Source organism: Lethenteron reissneri, unplaced genomic scaffold (assembly GCF_015708825.2).
Source record: "Lethenteron reissneri isolate LAM-NWPU_2019-01 unplaced genomic scaffold, ASM1570882v1 scaffold_214, whole genome shotgun sequence".
Taxonomy (NCBI): domain Eukaryota; kingdom Metazoa; phylum Chordata; class Hyperoartia; order Petromyzontiformes; family Petromyzontidae; genus Lethenteron; species Lethenteron reissneri.
Window position 1 is genome coordinate 827,453 of NW_026891736.1, and position 21,278 is coordinate 848,730.

At 45.1% G+C, this 21,278-nt stretch overlaps 1 protein-coding gene across 1 annotated transcript in view; it reads right to left on the minus strand.

Annotated features, from left to right (window-relative positions):
- Positions 1-21,278, minus strand: part of VSIG4 (V-set and immunoglobulin domain containing 4) — a 66,652-nt gene that overhangs the window by 2,853 nt on the left and 42,521 nt on the right. The window contains exon 3 of the mRNA XM_061547892.1: positions 16,269-16,559. Coding sequence (XP_061403876.1) covers positions 16,269-16,559 — 291 coding nt within the window. The remainder of the gene's footprint in view (positions 1-16,268; positions 16,560-21,278) is intronic.

Sequence of the window (21,278 nt, forward strand, 5' to 3'; positions counted from 1 at the left end):
AGGAGGTCGTGAGCGCGATGCCTGTTGCTGTATATTTGGAGTTTGCGTGTCTCTCTCTTCTCTCCGTGGTCGCGTGGAATTTTCTCCGGGTCCTCCGGTTTTGCCCCCCTCCACATTTAGAATCAACTTCACCACGCGTTTACAACATTTGGCTGCCGCTATACATTTCCACGTGATGATGTTATCAATCAGTTCGTGCGAGCCATCATTTGTGGTAGTGAAGTCCGTTTCTGAAAAACAGAGCTACGTACTCTCTGGTTCTTTCGGTAAAGTCACGTAGGTATAAAATAAAATAATAATAAATCACGACGTTTCGATTTTCAACACAAGCAATCATCATCATGAGGTGGGAAAACCACAGTGGGAGAGAACATTTGTTTCTTGCTGTGGGTTTCCCACCTGATGATGATTGCTTGTGTTGCAATAGAAACGTCGTGATTTATTTTTATTTAATTTTATACCTACGTGACTTTACCGTAATAACCAGAGAGTATGAATCCCTGCAGTCACGAACACTTCAAATCTAGATTGGCATTTTCTGTTTACGTGACAACCCTTACTAGTTGAGCTGTGTCGGGTGGTGGCGGGTTTTAACAACACATTTATATATTTACACGATCTAACCCCCCCCCCAAAAAAACCCTCTATTATGAAGGATATTCTGCCATGTGGAAACTCACAGGCTGGGACTAAGAGGTGGGAATAGATCAATCGATAAATAATCGAGCAAAGCCCATTGCCATCTTTAGTCGTCCGTTACCCCCCCCCCCCCCCCCCCACTGGACTCGAGTCGCACCCCGCTCGCAGGAATGGAGTCGAGTCTTGGAGAAGGTCCACGGCCGAAGCGTCCGCGATGGATGAGAGCCCTCGGAGGTGACCTTCGGTTGAGCCATCGCCTTGCCCTGCGCCAACCCGCAGACGTCGCACGCTCGCTCAGACCTCGGCGGTCAGGTCGGGTTGGTGGTGGTGGTGTTGTGGCGGTGTGCGTGTGGTAGTGTGGGGTGTGTGGTGTGTAGTAGTTTGTGGTGTGTAGTAGTTTGTGGTGTGTGTGTGGTGAGTGGCGTGTGTCTGTAGTGTGTGTGTAGAGTGTGGTGAGTGTGTGTGTAGAGTGTGGTGAGTGTGTGTGTGTGTAGTGTGTGGTGAGTGTGTGTGGTGAGTGTGGTGAGTGTGTGTGTAATGTGTGGTGAGTGTGTGCGGTGTGTGTGGTGAGTGTGGTGTGTGATGAGTGTGTGTAGTGTGGTGAGTGGGGGATGTGGTGAGTGTGGTGTGTGTGTAGTGTGGTGTGTGGTGAGTGGTATGTATGTGGTATGTATGTGGTAGAGTGGTGTGTGTGGTTAGTCTGTGTGCAGTGTGTGTTGTGTGTGTGGTGAGTGTGGTGTGTGGTGAGTGTGTGTGTAGTGTGTGGTGAGAATTTGTGGTGTGTGGTGAGTGTGTGTGCAGTGTGGGGTTAGTGTGTGTGGTGTGTGGTATGTATGTGGTAGTGTGGTGTGTGTGGTGAGTGTTGTTTTTATGGTGAGTGTGTGTGTGCATTGTGTGTGTAGTGTGTGTAGTGAATGTGTGTGGTGTGTGTAGTGTGTGTAGTGAGTGTATGTAGTGTGTGTGGTGAGTGTGTGGTGAGTGTGTGTGTGGTGTGGGGTGAGTGTGTGTGTAGTGTGTAGTAGTGTGTGGTGTAGTGTGTGTAGTGTGTGGTGAGTGGGGGTGTGGTGAGTGTGGTGTGTGGTGAGTGTGTGTAGTGTGTGGTGTATGTGGTAGTGTGGTGAGTGTGTGTAGTGTGTGTGGTGTGTGGTGAGTGTGTGTAGTGAATGTGTCTGGTGTATGGCGAGTGTGTGGTGAGTGTAGTGTGTGCGTGGTGAGTATGTGTGTGTTGTGTGTGGTGAGTGTGTGGTGTGTGTAGCGTGCGGTGTGTATGTGGTAGTGTGGTGTCTGTGGGGAGTGTGTGGGGTGAGTTTGTGTGTAGTAGTGTGTGGTGTGTGATGAGTGTGTGGTGAGTATGGTGTGTGGTGAGTGTGTGTGTCGTGTGGGGTAAGTGTGTGGTGTAGTGTAGTGTGTGTGGTGTGTAGTGCGATTGTGGTGTAGGGTGTGTGGTGTGCGGTGAGTGTGTGTGTAGTGTGTGTGGTGTTTGTGTGTGGTGAGTGTGTTGTGTGGTGAGTGTGTGTGGTTTGTGTCTAGTGTGGGGGGAGTGTTTAGTGTATAGTATTGTGGTCCTGGACAGATGCCATATTTTCTGTCCGTCTGCTACAGCAGAGGTGTAAGGATTTCCAGCAAGTCCTACACCTCTGCTTTATTGACCTGGTCAAGGCCTATTATACCATCAGTAGGCCTGGGCTCTGGATTATTCTTCGTGCTTTTAGAGTCCCTGACCCTCTGCTCACGATTATTAAGGACCTTCATGATGGTGAGCGGGCCAGGGTAAAACTACGTGGCTGGAAGCCGGAGCCATTCCCTGTTCACCTTGGGGTGCACCAGGGATCTCCTCTGGCTCCCACGTTATTTAACATCTATTTCGACCACGTAGTTCGTAAAACATTCGATGGCTGTACCGGAGGAATTTCCATCCGGTGCAGATACAATGGGAAGCTGATCGTGTGTGGTGAGTGTGTGGTGAGTGTGGGTGGGAGTGTGGTGTGTGTGTGGTGAGTGTGTAGTGTGTGATAAGTGTGTGTGCAGTGTGTGGTGAGTGTGTGGTAGTGTGGTGTGTGTGGTTAGGGAAGCGGTGGTGTAGCGGTTAGCGTGCTAGTTTATTTTTACTGCCCATAGACTGGTCACCTTGCATGCCACGAGATCGGTAATCTCGCACTGCATGCGCGGCCAGATTAACTCATAGGTTAGCAATGCCGTAGGCCAGGGGTCCTCAAACTTTTTAAACAGGGGGCCAGTTCACTGTCCCTCAGACCGTTGGAGGGCCGGACTATAGTTAAAAAAAACTATGAACAAATTCCTATGCACACTGCATATATCTTATTTTGAAGTGAAGAAACAAAACGGGAACAAATACAATATTTAAAATGAAGAACAAGTAAAGTTAAATCAACAAACTTGCCAGTATTTCAATGGGAACTATGGGCCTGCTTTTGGCTAATGAGATGGTCAATGTCCGGTTCCATATTTGTTACTGCTAGTCGTAACAAGTGATGCAAGTGTGCATCCGTTAGTCTAGATCTGGTTTGGAGATTTCAAATGTTTCATTCTGGAAAAAGTCTGTTCACAGACATAAGTGCTGCCAAAGATGGTTGCCATTTTGAGTGCATGGTTCCTGAGATGAGGATATGTCTCAGAGGGGAGAGATGCATAGAAATTATGAAGGCTGCTTGACTTGAATGCGTCTTTCAGAGAGTCACAATTCTGCAGTTCAGCCAGTTCCATTTGGTAAATTGTATCCACATTTTTAATGTCAATAGAAAATGGGTTACGGAAAAGCTGTATGTCCTGTTCATGGAGATGAAGCTCTTTAAATCTAAATTGGAACTCCTTTTGCAATTTTTCCAGTGAATCCACACATGTTTTGTTTGGGAATGCAACCAATGGTTTTTCCGCTAACAGATTTTGAGTTGTGGGGAGATGGCAGAAGTTTTCCTCCTTCAATTGTTTGATGAGGAGGCCTAATATTACTTCAAATGCTTTGACATGTGATTGCATATCACAGATGAGCTTCCCCTTTCCTTGAAGTTGCACATTGAAACTGTTGAGTAGCTCTGTTACATCTGTCAGAAAGGCAAGGTGCCATTTCCATTCTGCATCATTGAGCTCTGGTACTTCTTTGTTTTTTGAAAGCAGAAAAGCTGTAATCTGTGGAAGTAAGTCATAGAAACGTTTCAAAACTCTCCCTCGACTCAGCCAACGGACTTCTGTGTGGTACAGAACATCTTCATAGTCAACATTTAGCTCAGACAGAAATTCCTGAAATTGTCTGTGGTTTAGTGCATGAGCTCTAATGAAGTTAACACAAGATACCACAATTTTCATAACAGAGTCCCACTTCAGTGATTTACTACACAGCGCTTGTTGGTGGATGAGGCAATGTATGGCTATTGGAAGAGAATGGTTATGTTTGTCCATCTCTTGGTTAATGCGAGCAATTACTCCTTTCTTAGACCCCACCATGCTAGGAGCACCATCAGTTGTCACACTGGCTAGTTTAGCCCAGTTCAGCTCCAAACCATTCACAGTTTGGCAAACCTTTTCATAGATATCCTCTCCTGTAGTTGTTCCTTTGATGCTTTGCAGTGCAGCAAGCTCTTCTGTGACTTCTAAATAGTCATTCGTCTCACGAATAAAAATTAGAAGTTGTGCAGAATCACGAACAGCATTGCTTTCGTCGAGTGCCAAGGAATAATAGGAAAGTTTTTTTGTGGAGTTTTGAAAATGCTGATGCAAATTGTCTCCCATTTCTTCAATCCTCCGTGTAATTGTAGGTCCTGAAAGACTCACTGTACTAAATAATTCGGCCTTCTCTGGACACATCTCTTTGGCAACAGAAATAAGGCATTCTTTAACAAATTCTCCCTCCACGAATGGTCTGCCAGTGCACGCTATTAGCTTGGCAACTTGAAAACTTGCTCGCAGTGATGAAATATTTAGCTGCTTCTGCTTCACAAAAATATTTTGCTGAGTTGTTAATGTATTTTTCAGTTTTAATATTTTATCTTTTCTCACTTCTCTGACCAAACAATCATATTTATCTTTATGTTGAGTTTCATAGTGTCGACGTAAATTGTATTCTTTGAACACAGACACTATATTCTGGCATATCAGACACACACCTCTTTCCTTGTACTGCATGAAAAAGTAATCATAAGTCCACTGTTCTTTGAATATCCTACACTCCGAGTCAATTTTTCTCTTTCTTGACATCATTGTTTCCTAGGGAGTCAAAATTGCTATGAGTAAAATACCAATATATATATACAGCGCTACAAAAACAATATACCAGCAATAACTTTGCCCACACAGAGACATACAGACTGCACTGCCCATCAATGCAGTCTGATTGGGGGAACTCCGCTTTTACCCCAGGCTCACACTGGTGCGGGTGCCATTAAAAAGTTAATTACACCTGCAGTTTTGTTCACAGATTGCAGTGCGATCTGCGAACTCGCATAGGAATCTGATCGCAAAGGGGAGAAGACCCATGCGATCCGATTCCACTGCAGGAAAAAAGAAGGCACATGTGCCTTTTTTCTTCCCAATCTAATGCAAGTTCAGCCATACAAGCATATGGCTGAACTCGCACTGCTCAGAGATCGCAACAGTATGAACCGGGGCTTACACAACATACAACATATAACCTCATACAACTGAATAGCAATCAGAATATAAATGCACTTACTGTCATTTAAATTGGGTTTCCTACTCCTCGGCTGTCTGTTACTGACCAGCACGGGGAAACAGCAGGCAGCCCCTCCAGAGATCAGAGATCACTCTGTTATTACCCCTCTATCATTTACTCAGCAGTGCGTGTGCTGGGGATCGACATCCCCAGCACACAGAAATATCACTGGGAGTGGAGCCGAGGGGCAAGTGAGGGAGCTGAGGGAGGGAGAGCCAGTCAAGCGCAGCCAGGGGAGGGCTGGCAGCCTTAGGCCTGGGGCAAGTCCAGTCAGTTGGCCCATTGAACCATTCACCAGCGCAGCCCAATGAGTGCCCACCGCCGCAGCTCAATCAGTGCCCACCGCCGCAGCTCAATCAGTGATCACCAACGCAGCCAAATCAGTGCTCGCCACCGCAGCCCAATCAGTGCCCACCACCGCAGCCCAATGAGTGCTCACCAGCGCAGCCCAATTAGTGCTCACCAGCGCAGCCCAATTAGTGCTCACAAGCGCAGCTCAATTAGTGACCATGGGATGTGGGTGTCATCTGTCTCACCTCTTCGGTTCGGGGGGTAATGATGCTGCCAACTTCCTCCAAGCTGCCTCTGCTCTAAAAGACTGTGGCTGCGTTGTCATGCTCTGTCTGTCACGTCTCCCGCGCTCTCTCTCCCACGAACCAGCTTCCGGCTTTCACTGCCCACAAGTCACCGCGCAGCCGGCCCCTCCCACATGCCCTGGCTTCCTCTGAGTCCTGGGAGGTGGGAGTAGTAGTCTGGCTGCGCTGTTCGGTTCCTCCCACCGCCTGAAGCTTGATTGCGGCCGGACTACAATTCCCATAATCCAGCGCTTCAGCCGGCCAGCCAATCGGCGGCAGCCGCCCCCTCTCCCTCTTCCACCAATGACCGTCCTTCTCATGTAGAAAAAAAGTAACAGACAGGCAGCGGCGGCAAAAACACCCGGCGGGCCGGATAAATGTCCTCGGCGGGCCGCATGTGGCCCGCGGGCCGTAGTTTGAGGACCCCTGCCGTAGGCTCACATATTTTGTATGTATGTTCAACTTCTTTATCGTAGGTAGCCAACCGTGCTAATTGGAGATGCGGGGAAGGTCAGCAAACTAAACACAAGAACAACAAGCAGTTCTAAAGAAGTCCGTTTTCTATTTAGTATAGTAGTGTCGTGTATAGTAGTGTATATTATCTATATAGTGTAGTGTATAGTAGTGTAGTGTATAGTGTAGTAGTGTAGTGTGTTGTCGTCTATATTATTGTGGAGTATGTAGGGTATAGTGTATTTGTAGGGGTGTCAGGGGAAGGATTCCCACCAATGAGGGTTAGTGGGAGGGGTGATCGAGTAGATATAAGGGGAGAACGGGCGGGAAGAGGGGGCCTTTGGCGGGAACGAGATTGGGACGGCTGGGGACAGGTGTGGATGGGAGAAAAGGATTAAAAGACGAAACCCCTGCAATCTTGTGTCGGCTCTCCTTTACATATTTTATAGTAAGTGTAGTGTATAGTGGTGTAGTGTGCAGAAGTGTAGTTTATAGTGTATGTTCAACTTCTTTCGCACAGTACGTAGTAAACTATGCGAATCGGAAGGGTGCGGGGGAAGGACAACAAACCACGCACAATAACAACAGCAAGCAGCAGTTCTTAAGAGATGAGTTTGTCAATCTAGATGATGATTTACACGTAAACCTCATGGCGGGACCCCGGGGTCCCATAAGCCCCCGGCTCTTGCATAAACTGCGTTGCGACGCCATTTTATGTCTGTTTAAGGCAAATGATATAGCAATCTATTCCTCTTGACGAGCTCTACACGATGCGCTAATCAAAGTTTTGTCTCTTCTGCGCATTCGGCCTCGCTGCGCTTGGACGACATGACAACGGAATGATCCGCGCCAGGTGGGTCACGACGTTTATGTGCGTCGCCAAAAATAAACAAATTAATTACGCTTTTGACTTCCATTTATTCGGGACCCCGGGGTCCCGCCATGAGGTTCAAGTGTAGCATAGCTGCCAGCGGCTTCCTAATCTCGGAAGGGAAGAGCGTTCCAGACGGCCGCTTTTTGTGGCAGCAGCATCCGAAAGCACCGCTCGATGATGCAGTGACTACCATCTTGTTCGATGGCTGAGCAAGAAGCCGAGTTGCTGAGATCAGCAAGGTAATGTGTTTCATATGTGGCAAGCGCTTTGTGTGTGTAATGAGTACGACCTTATAATAACACGGTATTCGTTCGGCATCCGGAAGCCAGTACAGCTCGGCGAGCACCAGGTGGACCCGGGTAGAGCTGAACTCACCTCGTAATAAAGAGGACGAGGAGGAGGTGGTGGTGGTGGTGATGACGAGTCGTACTCAGCAGCTGCTTGTCGACTTTCTGTTGAAAACAAAACACAATTGCACGCTGCTACCGGCGATACATATCCCATGGACAGTGCCGTCGATTCTTAAAGATTATTATTATTGTAATCAGCTGAGCAAAGGATAGCTCCAATTGGTTGATATCATCATTATGTGGACATTCATAGTAGCAGACCAAATACTCGAAATGCGTGTTTTTAAATGTGGAGGAAAAAACCGGAGGACCCAGAAAAAATCCACTTGACCACCACAGGGAGAGAGACAGAGACGCGGAGACTACAAATGTACATCAGGCGCCAGGGTCGGGATCGAACCCTGGACCTCCTGCGTACCAGGCAAGTAAGTTAACATATCCTAGAATACCGTGGGCTTCAGGGTCCGGGATCGAACCCACGTCTCCTGTATACCAGGAGAAGTAGTTAACATCCCCTAGCACACCGTGGGCGTCAGGGTCCTGGATCGAACTAATGCCCTCCTGTATGCCAGGCGAGGTAGTTAACATCTCCTAGCCACCACGGCGCCCTTGTGGATGCATACGGATGTGAGTGATTGTCACAGTCTAACAATGGACCCAAATGCCTGAGCATAGTGCCCAGCCATGGCTAACATCAGTAGCGAGTGATATTTGAACCAGTCCTGGGCCTCCTCCTCCCCTAGCTCGCCTCAAATAGGTACCCGGTGTAGCAGTGTGTAGTAGCAAACATCGCCACTGGGGAGAGATAAAGGCGGCCGGGCGTGATTGCGCCGTGGCGGCCTTCATTGGTGCTCCGTGAGTTTGATCCCGATCCTCACGCCACGGTGACTAGGAGATGTAAACTACCTCGCCTGGTATACAGGAGGTCGCGAGTTCGAACCCAACCCTTATGCCACGGTGACTAGGAAATGTTAACTACCTCACCTGGTATACTGGAGATCGTCGGTTCGATCCCGACCGTGACGATGCCTGTTGCATATTTAGATATTTCGTGTCTCTCTCCCCCCATGGTGGTGACTGCATCAATTTTTCCCTCCACATGTAGAATCAACATCACGCGCTAAGAGTATTTGGCTGGTGCTATAAATGTCCACGTGCGTTGCTTTCACGACGCGAATTAGATATCACACGATGATGAATGTATCATAGGGAACACATTTTTCTATAACGCGGATGCGAATTGGATATAACGCGATCGAGCAAACAGAGCTACGTCACAGTGCGAGTAGGAACAAGCGGTGGTCATAACGGCTGTCTCAGCGTTGTATCATCACCATCACACGAGGCATTGGGATGCTGCTGGATGCTTCTAGATCTAATTCGGTGTTCTTCAGGAACGTAAATTCTACGAACCGCGTTATAGGAGAACAACAGACTGTACGGGCAAACGCCCTTTATTAACAATACAACATAACGGAGACCTGAGACACCGCACGTTGAGACCGGTCCAGAATTTGCTTGTGTTGAATGAATGCTGATTAAATTGTGCTCTCCGCTAAAAGGTTGAAATGTATAATCGTGGCAGAATCGTCCACTTCATTGATAACACTGCGTTGTCCACGTGCCATAAATATTATTTTCGCATTTTTAAATCTAGATTGACAAACTCATTTCTTTAGAACTGCTGATTTTTGTTGTGTAAAGATTGTTGTCCTTACCCCCGCACCTCCGATTAGCACAGTCAGCTATGTACGGTGCAAAATAAGTTGAACATACACTACACTATACACTACACTACATACTACACTAAACACTACGCTACACACTACACTATACACTACACTACTATACAAAATATCGATTTTACACTATGCTACTACTATACATGACATTACTATTGTAATAAGTGGCTCCGACACGGCAGAACTGTATTTATTAAGGTTCTTCACAGCCACGACTCCTCTCCCTACGCGGATGCCGTCGTTCTTCCTTGGCGTTCACCCCGCTCTCCACCGCACCGCTGACTGGTGGCGCGCTGGGTAGGGGCTGAGCGGCTGGAGGTCGTGCCGCCACGTGGCTGGTGGAGATGGCGGGGCAGAAGCAACGGGGAGCTCCTCTTCGATCTTCAAACACCAACCCCGAACCTTCCGCTACCCCCTGCTTATATTCCCTTTTCCAAGGCTAAGCCTCGCCTCTAGCCACACCCCTCTAGGAACCTTCTAGAACGTTCCAGAGGCTTCCATGCTAGCTACACCCATTAAACTTTCCCCCAGATAGAATCCCACCACTGATAGGCATGGACTGTCTGACAGTATATAAAGTGTAACCCCTCAATTATGCAGGAGATGGCGCTCGCTTATTACACTATACACTACGCTACTATAGACTACACTACAATACACTATACTATACACTTCTACTAAACACTAGACTACTATACACTACACTACTGGACACTAGACTATACACTACTATACATTACACTACTATACACTACACTACTATACACTACACTACTGGCCACTACACTATATACTACTATACAGTACACTACTATACACTACACTATAATACATTAAACTATACACCACTATACACTTCTACTAAACACTACACTACTATACACTACACTACTGGACACTACACTATAGACTACTATGCAGTACGCTACTATACACTACACTACTATACACGACACTACTATACACTATACTCTTTGGGTCTTTCGGTAAAGTCACGTAGCTAGGTTCAAAGAAAATAACAAAAAAATATTTAAAAACTACGACGTTTCGATCGCAACACAAGCGTTCGTCATCAGGAAGAAAAATGAGAAAGCTGCTGAGGCAGACTGTTTTAAAGGTTTAAAATGGGTATAGCCCAAGGGTCATAAACGAAGTGGGCGGGGCTAGTGATGTTAATGTTACAAATTAGCATGTTAATGTAGGACCAGAGGGCGACCACGACGAGGGCGTGGAGGTGGCTATGTCAATGTGAGAGATTTAACCTGTTAATGTAAAATCAGAGAGCTGAAAATAACAACTAACATCGGAAGGTGGTATGATGGGAACATCACAGCCAGTTATGACTTAAACTGGTTGATAACGTCCTTCCAATGATTGCTCAGTTTATACCCATTTTCTCGATTGAAGTTGTGTCTGTGTCGATATATGTGGATGGCTTCATGAACGAATTTATTATTTGAATTTCATTTTTTTGTTATTTTCTTTGAACCTATCTACGTGACGTTACCGAAAGACCTAAAGAATATGAATTCCTGAAGTCATGAAAGCTTTAAGTCAAGATGTATACACTATACTACGATACACTAAACTACTATAGATACACTACTTTACACTACACTGCAATGGACTACACTACTATACACTATACTACTATAGACTACTCTACTATACACTACACTACTATACACTACACTACTCTACTGTACACTACACTACTATACACTATACTATAAACTTCTATACACTACACTACTGGGCACTACACTATACACTACACTACTATACACTACACTACTATTGACTACACTACTATACACTACAATATACACTACTATACACAACACTAATATACATTACACTACTATACTACTATACACTACACTACTCGACATGACACTCTACACTACTATACACTACATTATAGGACACTACACTATACACTACTATACACTACACTACTATACACTACATTATGGGACACTACACTATACAATATTATACACTACACTACTATACACTACATTACTATAAACTACACTACTGGACACTGCACTATAGACTACTATAGACTACTATACTCTACACTACCATACACTACACTACTATACACGATACTACTAAACACTAAAATACTAGACACTACACTATACACTACTCTACACTAAACTACACTACTGGACACTGCACCATATACTACCATACTCCACACTACCATACACTACGCTACTATACACTACACTACTATACACTATACTACTATACACCACTACTGGACACGACACTACTATAAACTACACTACTCGAGACTATTCTACACTATTATAGTCTGCACTCCGATACACTATACTACTAAACACTACACTATTGGACACTACACTATACACTACTATAAACTACACTACTAAATACTATACACTATACTATACTAAAATGAAAACTGATTTCTTTAGAACTGATTGTTGTTGTTGTGTTGCCCTTTCCCGCACTGATAAAAGCAGCCACAAAGACCAAACCTCGCGGTGTTTATGCCGTCTTGAAGCTGAGTCAGCCCAGCTACTTCAGCAAAAATGAGCGGTCTGGAAACCCGAAGGTACCAACTCGTCTTATCAACAGCCTCAACATTGGTGCGGTGCGCTCGCCGGCAAAAATCAGTAACCAGTGCAGACTTCTCTAAGTCAAGCAGAAGGTCCTGGAAAGCTGTCCGCAAGCCCGATGCAGCCCAGCAACCTCCATAATTCAAGCAATTACTGGTTACACCAACTCGAGTTGCGATTAACCCAGTGCAGGTCACCAGGTCTAGGCGCATGAGCATCACATATACGCCATGAGTGGCAGAAATACCTGCATGGTGAAAGAAAACACCGTTGTGAGCCTTTCGCCACTGCCAAAGTGCCGAGCACTTCAGAAAGAGAAGCATGGTAAAGCTCCTGAACTCCTGAACCCCCTGAACTACTGAAACATCTTGGATCCTGCGTGCAGGACTGACGAGCAAGTTTCTTCTCCCCAATCGTGGATAAGGGCCAAAGTCAACCGCAGTGCCAAAGACGTCCACTCAAAGAGCATTTATTTATTTTTCGTATTTTGACTGTGGGCAATCAAGTTAAATGTAGAATTTGTTAAATGAATAAATCTCCACGATGGCGCAATGCCCGTGTCAGTCTAGAGCCATGAATGCACCATGACATGATCTCTTACTTTTAAGGCGATGGTCGTATAGCAGGATTGCGATGAGAATGAGCAAGGTGACTATGAGGAGAGGAGCCCAGTAGATGTAATGAGGAAGGGTGTCTCCATCTTCTGGAGAGAGGGAGAGAGAAAGAGAGAAAAAACTCACCTTCGCACTCAATTGCAAAGCAAACAACCAAAACAATTTGCTTTTACATGCACAGGGCTTATATCACGAAATCAACCAAGATCTACCTTAAAACCACGATCGTTCCTAAAAAAATGGATCTTCAAGCGTGTGTCATTGCTGTTGCACATGTGCTTAAGACTTACGATGCAATTTCTTCCCGTTGATAACTTTTGTATTATGAAAATAAAAAATAGGTTTTACCCTTTCTGGCAATAAAACAGGAGAGGTGTTAAGATGTTCCAACACCAAAGAGACTAAACCTTTTGCAAGGAATCAAGTCACTGCATTAACCACGGTACCTGTGTGTCCTTGAAATTGATTGGCCTACACCAGAGACAGCAGCCTTCTTTAGGTGCATAGTCTCACCACCAGCGTCAGACCAGAAAATGCCTAAAGGCGAACAGCACCAGGGCAATGCACTATCAGGGGATTCATAGCTCGGGGTGAAGAGCTACAAAATGGGATTTTTTTGGATACTGGAAAAAAGGTCCCATTTTGTAACTTTTGTGTTGATTTGAACTTTCGTGACTGCAGGAATCCATACTCTTTGGTTATTTTGGTAAAGTCACGTAGGTAGAAAAATAAAAGAAAACAAAAAATAATATAAATAATGATAAAATAAAACAAAAAAGTTAATAATATAAATAATATTATTTATTGTATTTTTCTACCTACGTGATTTTACCGAAAGAACCAAATAATTTACACCATTGGAACCTCATTTGCCAGAAAAAAATATGATAATTGTTTTTTTACCCTTCTATCTGGCAACAAAAAAAGGTGTCAGTTTTGTTGCCAGATAGAAGGGTAAAAAACCAATTATCAGAACCAAAAAATATAACTTTTGTGTTTGTGTTTTTTTGGTTAGGTGCAATATTCTTAATTTGTTTACTCGTTCACATTTTTTTTCAGCAGTAGTAGCAGTAGATGTGGGGGATTTTCATTTGTTTGCTATGTATGTGTGTGTTCATAATAGGTGGGGAGTGGTGGTGTAGCGGTTAGCGCTACGAACCCGACGACCCGAGTTGGATTTCTGATCACGGCCAACACTAATGACCATTATCTGAACCGGTACTGGACCTACCCTAGGTGTACTCAGCCTTAAATAAGTAACTGGTGCGGTGTGTAGTAAACATCGCCCCTGGGGAGACAGTGGCGGCCGGGCGTGGTGCTAGCCACCCACCCCCTTATGTGCCGTGCTGGCCTTAATAGGTGCTTGCTAACAGCACTTACAACAACAATCTTTGAAGTCTATACGGGGGTCTTTGTCTTTGTCATAATAAAAGTTACTTTGGTATTCTTTGGGTCTTTCGGTAAAGTCACGTAGATAGGTTGAAAAAAAATAACAATACTACGACGTTTTTTTTTGTCCTGATGATGACCGCTTGCGTTGCGATCGAAACTTCGTAGTTTTTGGTTATTTTCTTTCAACCTATCTACGTGACTTTTCAGAAAGACCCAAAGAATATGAATTCCTGCAGTCACGAAAGCTTTAAGTAAATATTTAAGTTACGTTGGGTTAGATTGCGTAAATATAAATGTGGTGTGGTTAACCCCATCACCCACACCCGACACAGCCAATCATTAAGGGGTTTGCGTCCATTTTGAGTTCGTTGTGTTTAGCGCTGTCAAAGACAACTGACGACTGAAAAAAAACCACATGAGACGATACGACCCTAAGCAGTTTTCATTGTGGTTACAATGAAACTGCTGTTTCTGCAGAAGCAAGGCGTGGACATCAGTGTGTTTGAGGCACTCCTATTCAATAGCCTCGTATCTAACCCCCTAAACCTGAACTCTGAACCCCAGTATAAACTGAAACTCTAGAAGATAATCGTCTTGGTTCTTTCGGTAAAGTCACGTAGAAGGTAAGTAATAAAATAATAAAAATAAAACATAATGAAATAATTCTCACGACCGAAACGTCGTGAGAATTGTATGGGGTAATTGAGCTTTCAGATCCATACGGCATACAGCCGTTTTAATAAGGACAATATTTGTGTCTATTTGTTTGTGTTTTCCCCTTGTGATGGGACTTTTAAGGATGAACGTTGAGATTTATAAGGGCACGGGGTGACCGATAAGGTGTGAATTGGTCTGTAATAAGGGGCCGTCCATAAATTACGTCACGCGATTTTGGACGATTTTTGACCCCCCCCCCCCCCCTTCGTCACACGACGTCGTCACAAAAATTCAGACCCCCCCCTTCAAATATGACGTCACAAAGCTCTGCCCCCCCCCGAAAAATAAAACATGCTTCAAATCGCTTTAAACTATTGTCATTGTAGTGCGTATTTAATGTGGCGCTACACTCTGATGTTGTAGGAGAAAACATTTATTAAAAAGTCTATTTAGTTAATAGAACGCGTTGTCCATATTTATTTAAAGTTGCGCATTTTGATGTGACGTCACATTTATCAAACACCCCCCCCCCCCCCAGGTGCGTGACGTCATTTATGGACGGCCGCTAAGGTAGACACTGATAAGGAGTTAACAGGTTTGTAAATGTGTCGTTAACCCACCACCACCACCACCTGACATAGACAATCAGTAAGGGGTTTGTCGCGTAAAATAAAACGTGTACAATTCGTGACTAGTTCAGGACTAATTGGTTGTTGTGTGTTGGAGAGTTAAACCCAATGGGACATTTACAATTTGAGTAGCTGTGAAGTTTCGCTGGTGATTACAATAACCAGCAGCTTCATCGGGCGAATTGTGCCGGAATTCCGTGCGGTGAAGTGAACTTAAGTCGTTAACCAAATCGGCACGGTTTGTGTTCATGTGACAAACAAACCCTCACTGATTGGCTGTGTCGGGTGGTAGTGGTAGTGGGGTAACGACACATTTATACTTATGCAATTGAAGCCCAAAATCACTTTAATTATGAATAACATTGGTTGCGAAAGTCTACCACTTCATTTTGAATTGCCTTGTGTGTTGGGATTCTGTCATGCCCTACGAAATGAGGGTTCTGTATGGGATGAGACGAGGGTTCTGTGTGGGATAAGACTATGGTTCTGTATGGGATGACTTGAGGGTTCTGTATGGGATGAGACGAGGTTTCTATATGCGATGACTTGAGGGTTCTGTATGGGATGAGACGAGGGTTCCATATGGGATGAAACGAGGGTTCTGGAAGAGAGAGATGCAAACTCCAAATATACAGCAGGCATCAGGTGCGTGATCGATCCCACAACATCCTCCTTACCAGGCAAGGTAGTTCACATCCCTTGTCACCACAAGATGTTACGTGGTTACCCGCTTCAACTGCATTCTCTGTCACGTTAATTGTTTCCCCCTTATTCTATTCAATGACATCAAAGTCGCCGTGAGCATAACATTGAGGTAAACAAATTTTATTTGTGCCTCGCAGCAAGATCCTATTTGGTTCGCTTTTTGACTAATGGAGTTTGTATTCTCTCTCCTTGCTCTGCATGGGTTACCCCCTGGTTTCCTCCATAGCTCACTGATATTCTCCCCAAAAAATCCACCAACCCAATGCCGAAAATGTACCTGCAATTCAGGCTTTCCTGGGTTAAAATAAGCGTAACAAAAACAAGACAATACAAATTAAACAGTCATCCTCTCCATACCGCGCGCCACTGTCGTCACCGTCACCATGCCGCTCCTCTCCATCGTCGTTGCTCCGCCCACGTTGTAGGAGACCTCACAGGCGACCGCGTCCCCGTGCCGCGCGTTGTGCAGGGTCCACGACTCCGTGTGGACCCCGGTCGCTGTTAGGTTCCCCTCCGAGCTCGCGTCTCCCCTGAGCCAGGAGTAGGAGATGGGAGGAAAGCCCTGGTGCACGACGCAGCGCAGAGACAGGGAGCCTCCCACGTGCGCCACGGGGTTATGGGGAGAGACCTCGGGCTTGGACATGGTCTCTGAGATACACGGACATAGAGAGAGAGACGTGAAGATTACTAAGTGTTGTAGTGTACTCTTTGGTTCTTCCGGTAAAGTCACGTAAGTAGAAAAAAAACATTATTTTGTTTTATTTTTCTACCTACGTTACTTTACCGAAAGAACCAAAGAGTATGGATTACTGCAGTCACGAAAGCTTCAAATCAAGATTATTATAATGTAGTATATAGTGTAGTGTATAGTAGTGTAGTGTATCACAGTGTATAGTGTAGTGTATAGAGACAGGGAGCCTCCTCCCTCCTGCACCAAGGGGTGCAAGAGGGAGGAGAGATACAAAGACAAAGATGCCCCTTCATATCATGTAAGAGATTGTTGGGGCAAGTTCTGTTAGTAGCGAGCAGGGCCGATGAAGGCCAGGACAGCACATGAGGCATCATCGACTTATCGGTGATCCGCATACTCAGTGATAATAATACTAAGACTCGGCCCACTAACTGGATTATAGCAGAGCCACAGCCAATCAGACATCAATCAAATTAAGCCCACTGAGTAGATGATAATAGAGCCACGGCCAATCAGACATCAAACTCAGCCCACTAAGCTGATGACAGCAGAGCCACAGCCAATCAGACATCAATAAAACTCGGCCCACTAAGTGGATAATAGCAGAGACACAGTCAATCAACATTAATAAAACTCCACCCCCCACTGTTGCAACTACTGTACTGTAGAGGCGATCACGTGGACTTCGGATAAACCGGAGCAACATATTTGTTCGGTTTAAACACAGTGTGACTTGTAATACACATTTCCAAGAATAACAATGTTGTATAACTGTGTTTAGATGATTCATTTGGGCTTAAGGGAACATCCCCCAAGTTATCAATTAATGTAAAAATCTCAAAAGTGCTGCAAGTCGGATAAAGCGCACATGGACATTCGAAAGTCTATGCAGCAGTATAGTAGAACTGACTATACCCCAAAACATTTCCATCGTATTGGGGGCTGGTGAGATGAGGGGTGGTTACGGTCTCAAAAACGGCCGCTATCGGCAAAATCCGTGATCTGCCATCTCGAAGGCATTCATGGGAAAAATAATAACTGGGAGGGGCGTGCTTAGTTCACGGTTCTTAATACAACACCCACCCCTTCTTAAGTTTGATATGATATACGCCACGTCAACCCAACACATTACGCGGGAAAGTATATTTAAGTGAAATGTGACCGATGTTTGCCGTGATGTTAAATATATAACTCGTAAGAGCAAATGGAAAGACTGATAAAAAATTAATGGAGTGTACAGTACCGGTACCATGTGCCTCAGCTGACCTGGGAATGCATGGGAATTCCTCATGAAGAGATAGGAGTCTGTGCATAGTAGTGTTGTGTAAAGTAGTATATTAGTTGTAGCAGTGTAGTAGTGTATAGTAGTGTGGTGAATAGTCGTGTATAGTGTAGTGTGTAGTAGTGTAGTGTATAGTGTAGTGTATAGTCGTGTAGTGAATAGTAGTGAAAAGTGTAGTGTATAGTAGTGTAGTTTATAGTAGTGTAGCGTATAGCAGTGTATAGTGTAGTAGTGCTTGGAGTCTTTCGCAAGGGAAAGGGAGGTCTAGATCACACTACTCAGCACGCTGCTGCAGCCGTGACTCTCCCCAGAACGAACGGGCTGAGAAACGAACAAACGAACAGTACCATACTGTACACGTCAACCTGAAAATGAAGAAAAGGCTATTATTGACTCAGCGCTCTCACCTTCCATAAGTCTATCATTACATTTTAACTTTTTAGCTCATCTAAATCTAATTGATTTGTTTTACTTTTTTATTTGTCCTTGGTAAGGCCCCACTGAGCTATGCAGCTCTTTTTGCAGAAGAGATATATCACAAATTATGGCTGCTCAACGAAATTGCTTCTCATCGTGAAGGAAATTTATAGCAGCCAAATACTATAAACATGTAACGTTGATTCTAAAACTGGAGCAAAACACCAGAGAACCTGGAGAAAAATCCATGCGACCATGGGAAGAGACATGCAGACTCCAAATATACAGGCGTCAGGGTCGGGACCAAACCCACGCCCTCCTGTATACCAGGCGAGGTAGTTAACATTTCCTAGCCACCATGGCGTCATGGTCGGGATCGAACCCACAACCTTCTGTATGCCAGGCGAGGTAGTTAACTTCTCGCTACCCATGGCGTCCAACTCTTAGTCGTACGCCTGCCTCGGTGTAGCATCATCATCATCGTCACACAAGGCATTGGGATGCTGTTGGATGATGCTTCTAGATCAGGGGTCGGCAACCTACGGCTCCAGAGCCGCATGCGGCTCTTTACGGGCTGCTTCTTAACGATATGTACGTATGTACAGTATGTACTCAGATGCATTGCGGCTCTTGAAATACTGAATTTTGTACCGAATTGGAAAGAAATGGCTCTTCTTGTTATTTTGGTTGCCGACCCCTGTTCTAGATGCTACCCACCACATTCTTCAGTCTATGTGCAACCCCTAAATTACACATCTCGTGGCGTTATCATGGACTGCGCTTAACCCCCATACACTATACATCATTATTTATTATAACGCGACTTTTCTTCAGGAACACAACTACTACTACTACCGTGTCACAGGAGAACAGCAAGAGAGTGTAATTAATGAGGGCACTGATAAAGAAAATGGTGGCCGGCTGAACCTCACTGCCTCATTGGACGCTGTGGATCAACGTGTGACCTGGGACTCGCGATGGGCCACATGGGAGTCAAGATGGAGACAAGACAGCATGTGTGGATTCTCCAGCAGTAGCAGCATATATGTATGTTGCTGAACTTCTATCGCACCGTACGTAGCCTCACCATGCTAATCGGAGGAGCAGGGGGAAGAACAACAAACATAACACAACAACAAGCCAGACTAAATAGTTTGTCAATATAGATGATAATCTAAAAGTGCGTAGTTCTCTGTGGCTTCCTAATATTGGAAGCAAGAGCGTTCCAGACGCCCGCAGAAGCAGCGCACCCGAAAGCGCCGTGCGATTATGCAGCGAGCACCATCTTTGTTCGATGGCCAGCCAAAAGCCACCGCTGCGAGGATGAGCAGAATGTGGCGTGAGCAGAGTGCAGCTAGAGTACAATACGTCTTTACAGTGCAGACTGTACATGCATCTGGCGGTCGACCACGAATGGTCGAGAGCCACAAGATGAGAGACAACAGCAGTGGTAGTAACATGGGAAGCAGTGCCCACTGTTGGAAAGTTATTACTGAAGGCCTAACGAAACATAAGTTGCTTAGGGCCTTCAACAGTGTTTTTTAACCTCTACTGCAGCCTGCACCCCTTTGGTTCTCAGAAAGGGAATCTTGCACCCCCAGGGGGTGCGTGCACCCCAGATTAAGAACCACTGGTCTACAATAAACTTAATCCGGCCCTGCCAATTGGACAAAGTACCAATGAAAGTATGCCTGAAACAAGTGAGTGACAGTGGCGGGAGTGAGACGGAGCAGCAGCAGTGCCAATTGTAGAAAGTTGTCACTGAAGGCCTAACCAGACTGAAGCATTTGATGAACTGATACAAACTTCCATCATAAATCTCGCAACTAACACCAGTGAGTGCAGATTTATTTACATGTAAAAATTACTTTTGCATATATTCTTAGTGAGAAAGCTAGCCCAGGAAAAAATATACTTGACACCTTAAATGTGTAGTCTATTTTTACTAATTCGGTACGTTACTAACACTTCTTTTTCCACGCGATTGCCCCACTCATGTGGGGGTGTTCCACCATATCCGATCGCACCACATCCGCCCCCCCACCTCTCCTTCTGCCTCTTGATCTCTTTCCCTTCCACTTGCAACGATTTCCACCTTCTGACCCACGTAATTTTCCTGTCGTCTCTCAACATGACCGAATCATGCCCAGAGCTCTTTACTCATGGATGTCCAGTCGGGGTACGGGGTAAGAACATTACAACAACAAACACAGTGACAAAAACACGATAGTCGTGCAAAGTACAAGAAAGGTAAATAAATCACCCAAACACAATACAAATACAACACTCAAACATCCCCAATCCCATCAGGCAAAGCCCACTGAGGTATTCACTTATTTTTCTGAAGCGACCTCGCCATCACAAATGATAGCTCAACAAAGTGGCCCATCATCATTTCGACATTTATAGCAGCACAATAATCTAAACAGTCTAAATCGCGTGTTTCTAAATGCGTCTGTGAGCCCAAGATGGGATGGACAGGGGGCGTGATATCCACACCCTTTGGCCGGCAGTAGAGCGCCTCCGGGACCAGTTGCTTTTGGTGGCCCGATTTTGATGCGAAAAAAAAAGCCACCGAATAAATTGACTCGACTTGGAAGCCGAGACGGGTCCTGTGAGCGCTTGCTTTGTCTGCTTAGTGCTGGGGCAATTGCCTTGATGCGTTTGGTTTGGTTGTTTTTTTTTAAATTGGCGGAGGGAGGGCGAATTCCTCACTTGGCAACACAATTTTTACGATCAAATTGAGTTTAATTTGTTTAGCAATTGTATTACGAGATTAATCGTGCATCCCCTGATACGGGCATAGAGTTACGGACTGAGCGGGTTAATTGATGCCCGGAACCTTAGATGGAAGACATGGAAGGTCGGCTACTCTTTTTAGAAATAACTCATATTTTACTGAAACACATTAACTGCTTTTTGTTTTGTTTAGTTTGTTGTCCTTCCCCCACACCTCCAATTAGCATGGTTGGCTATG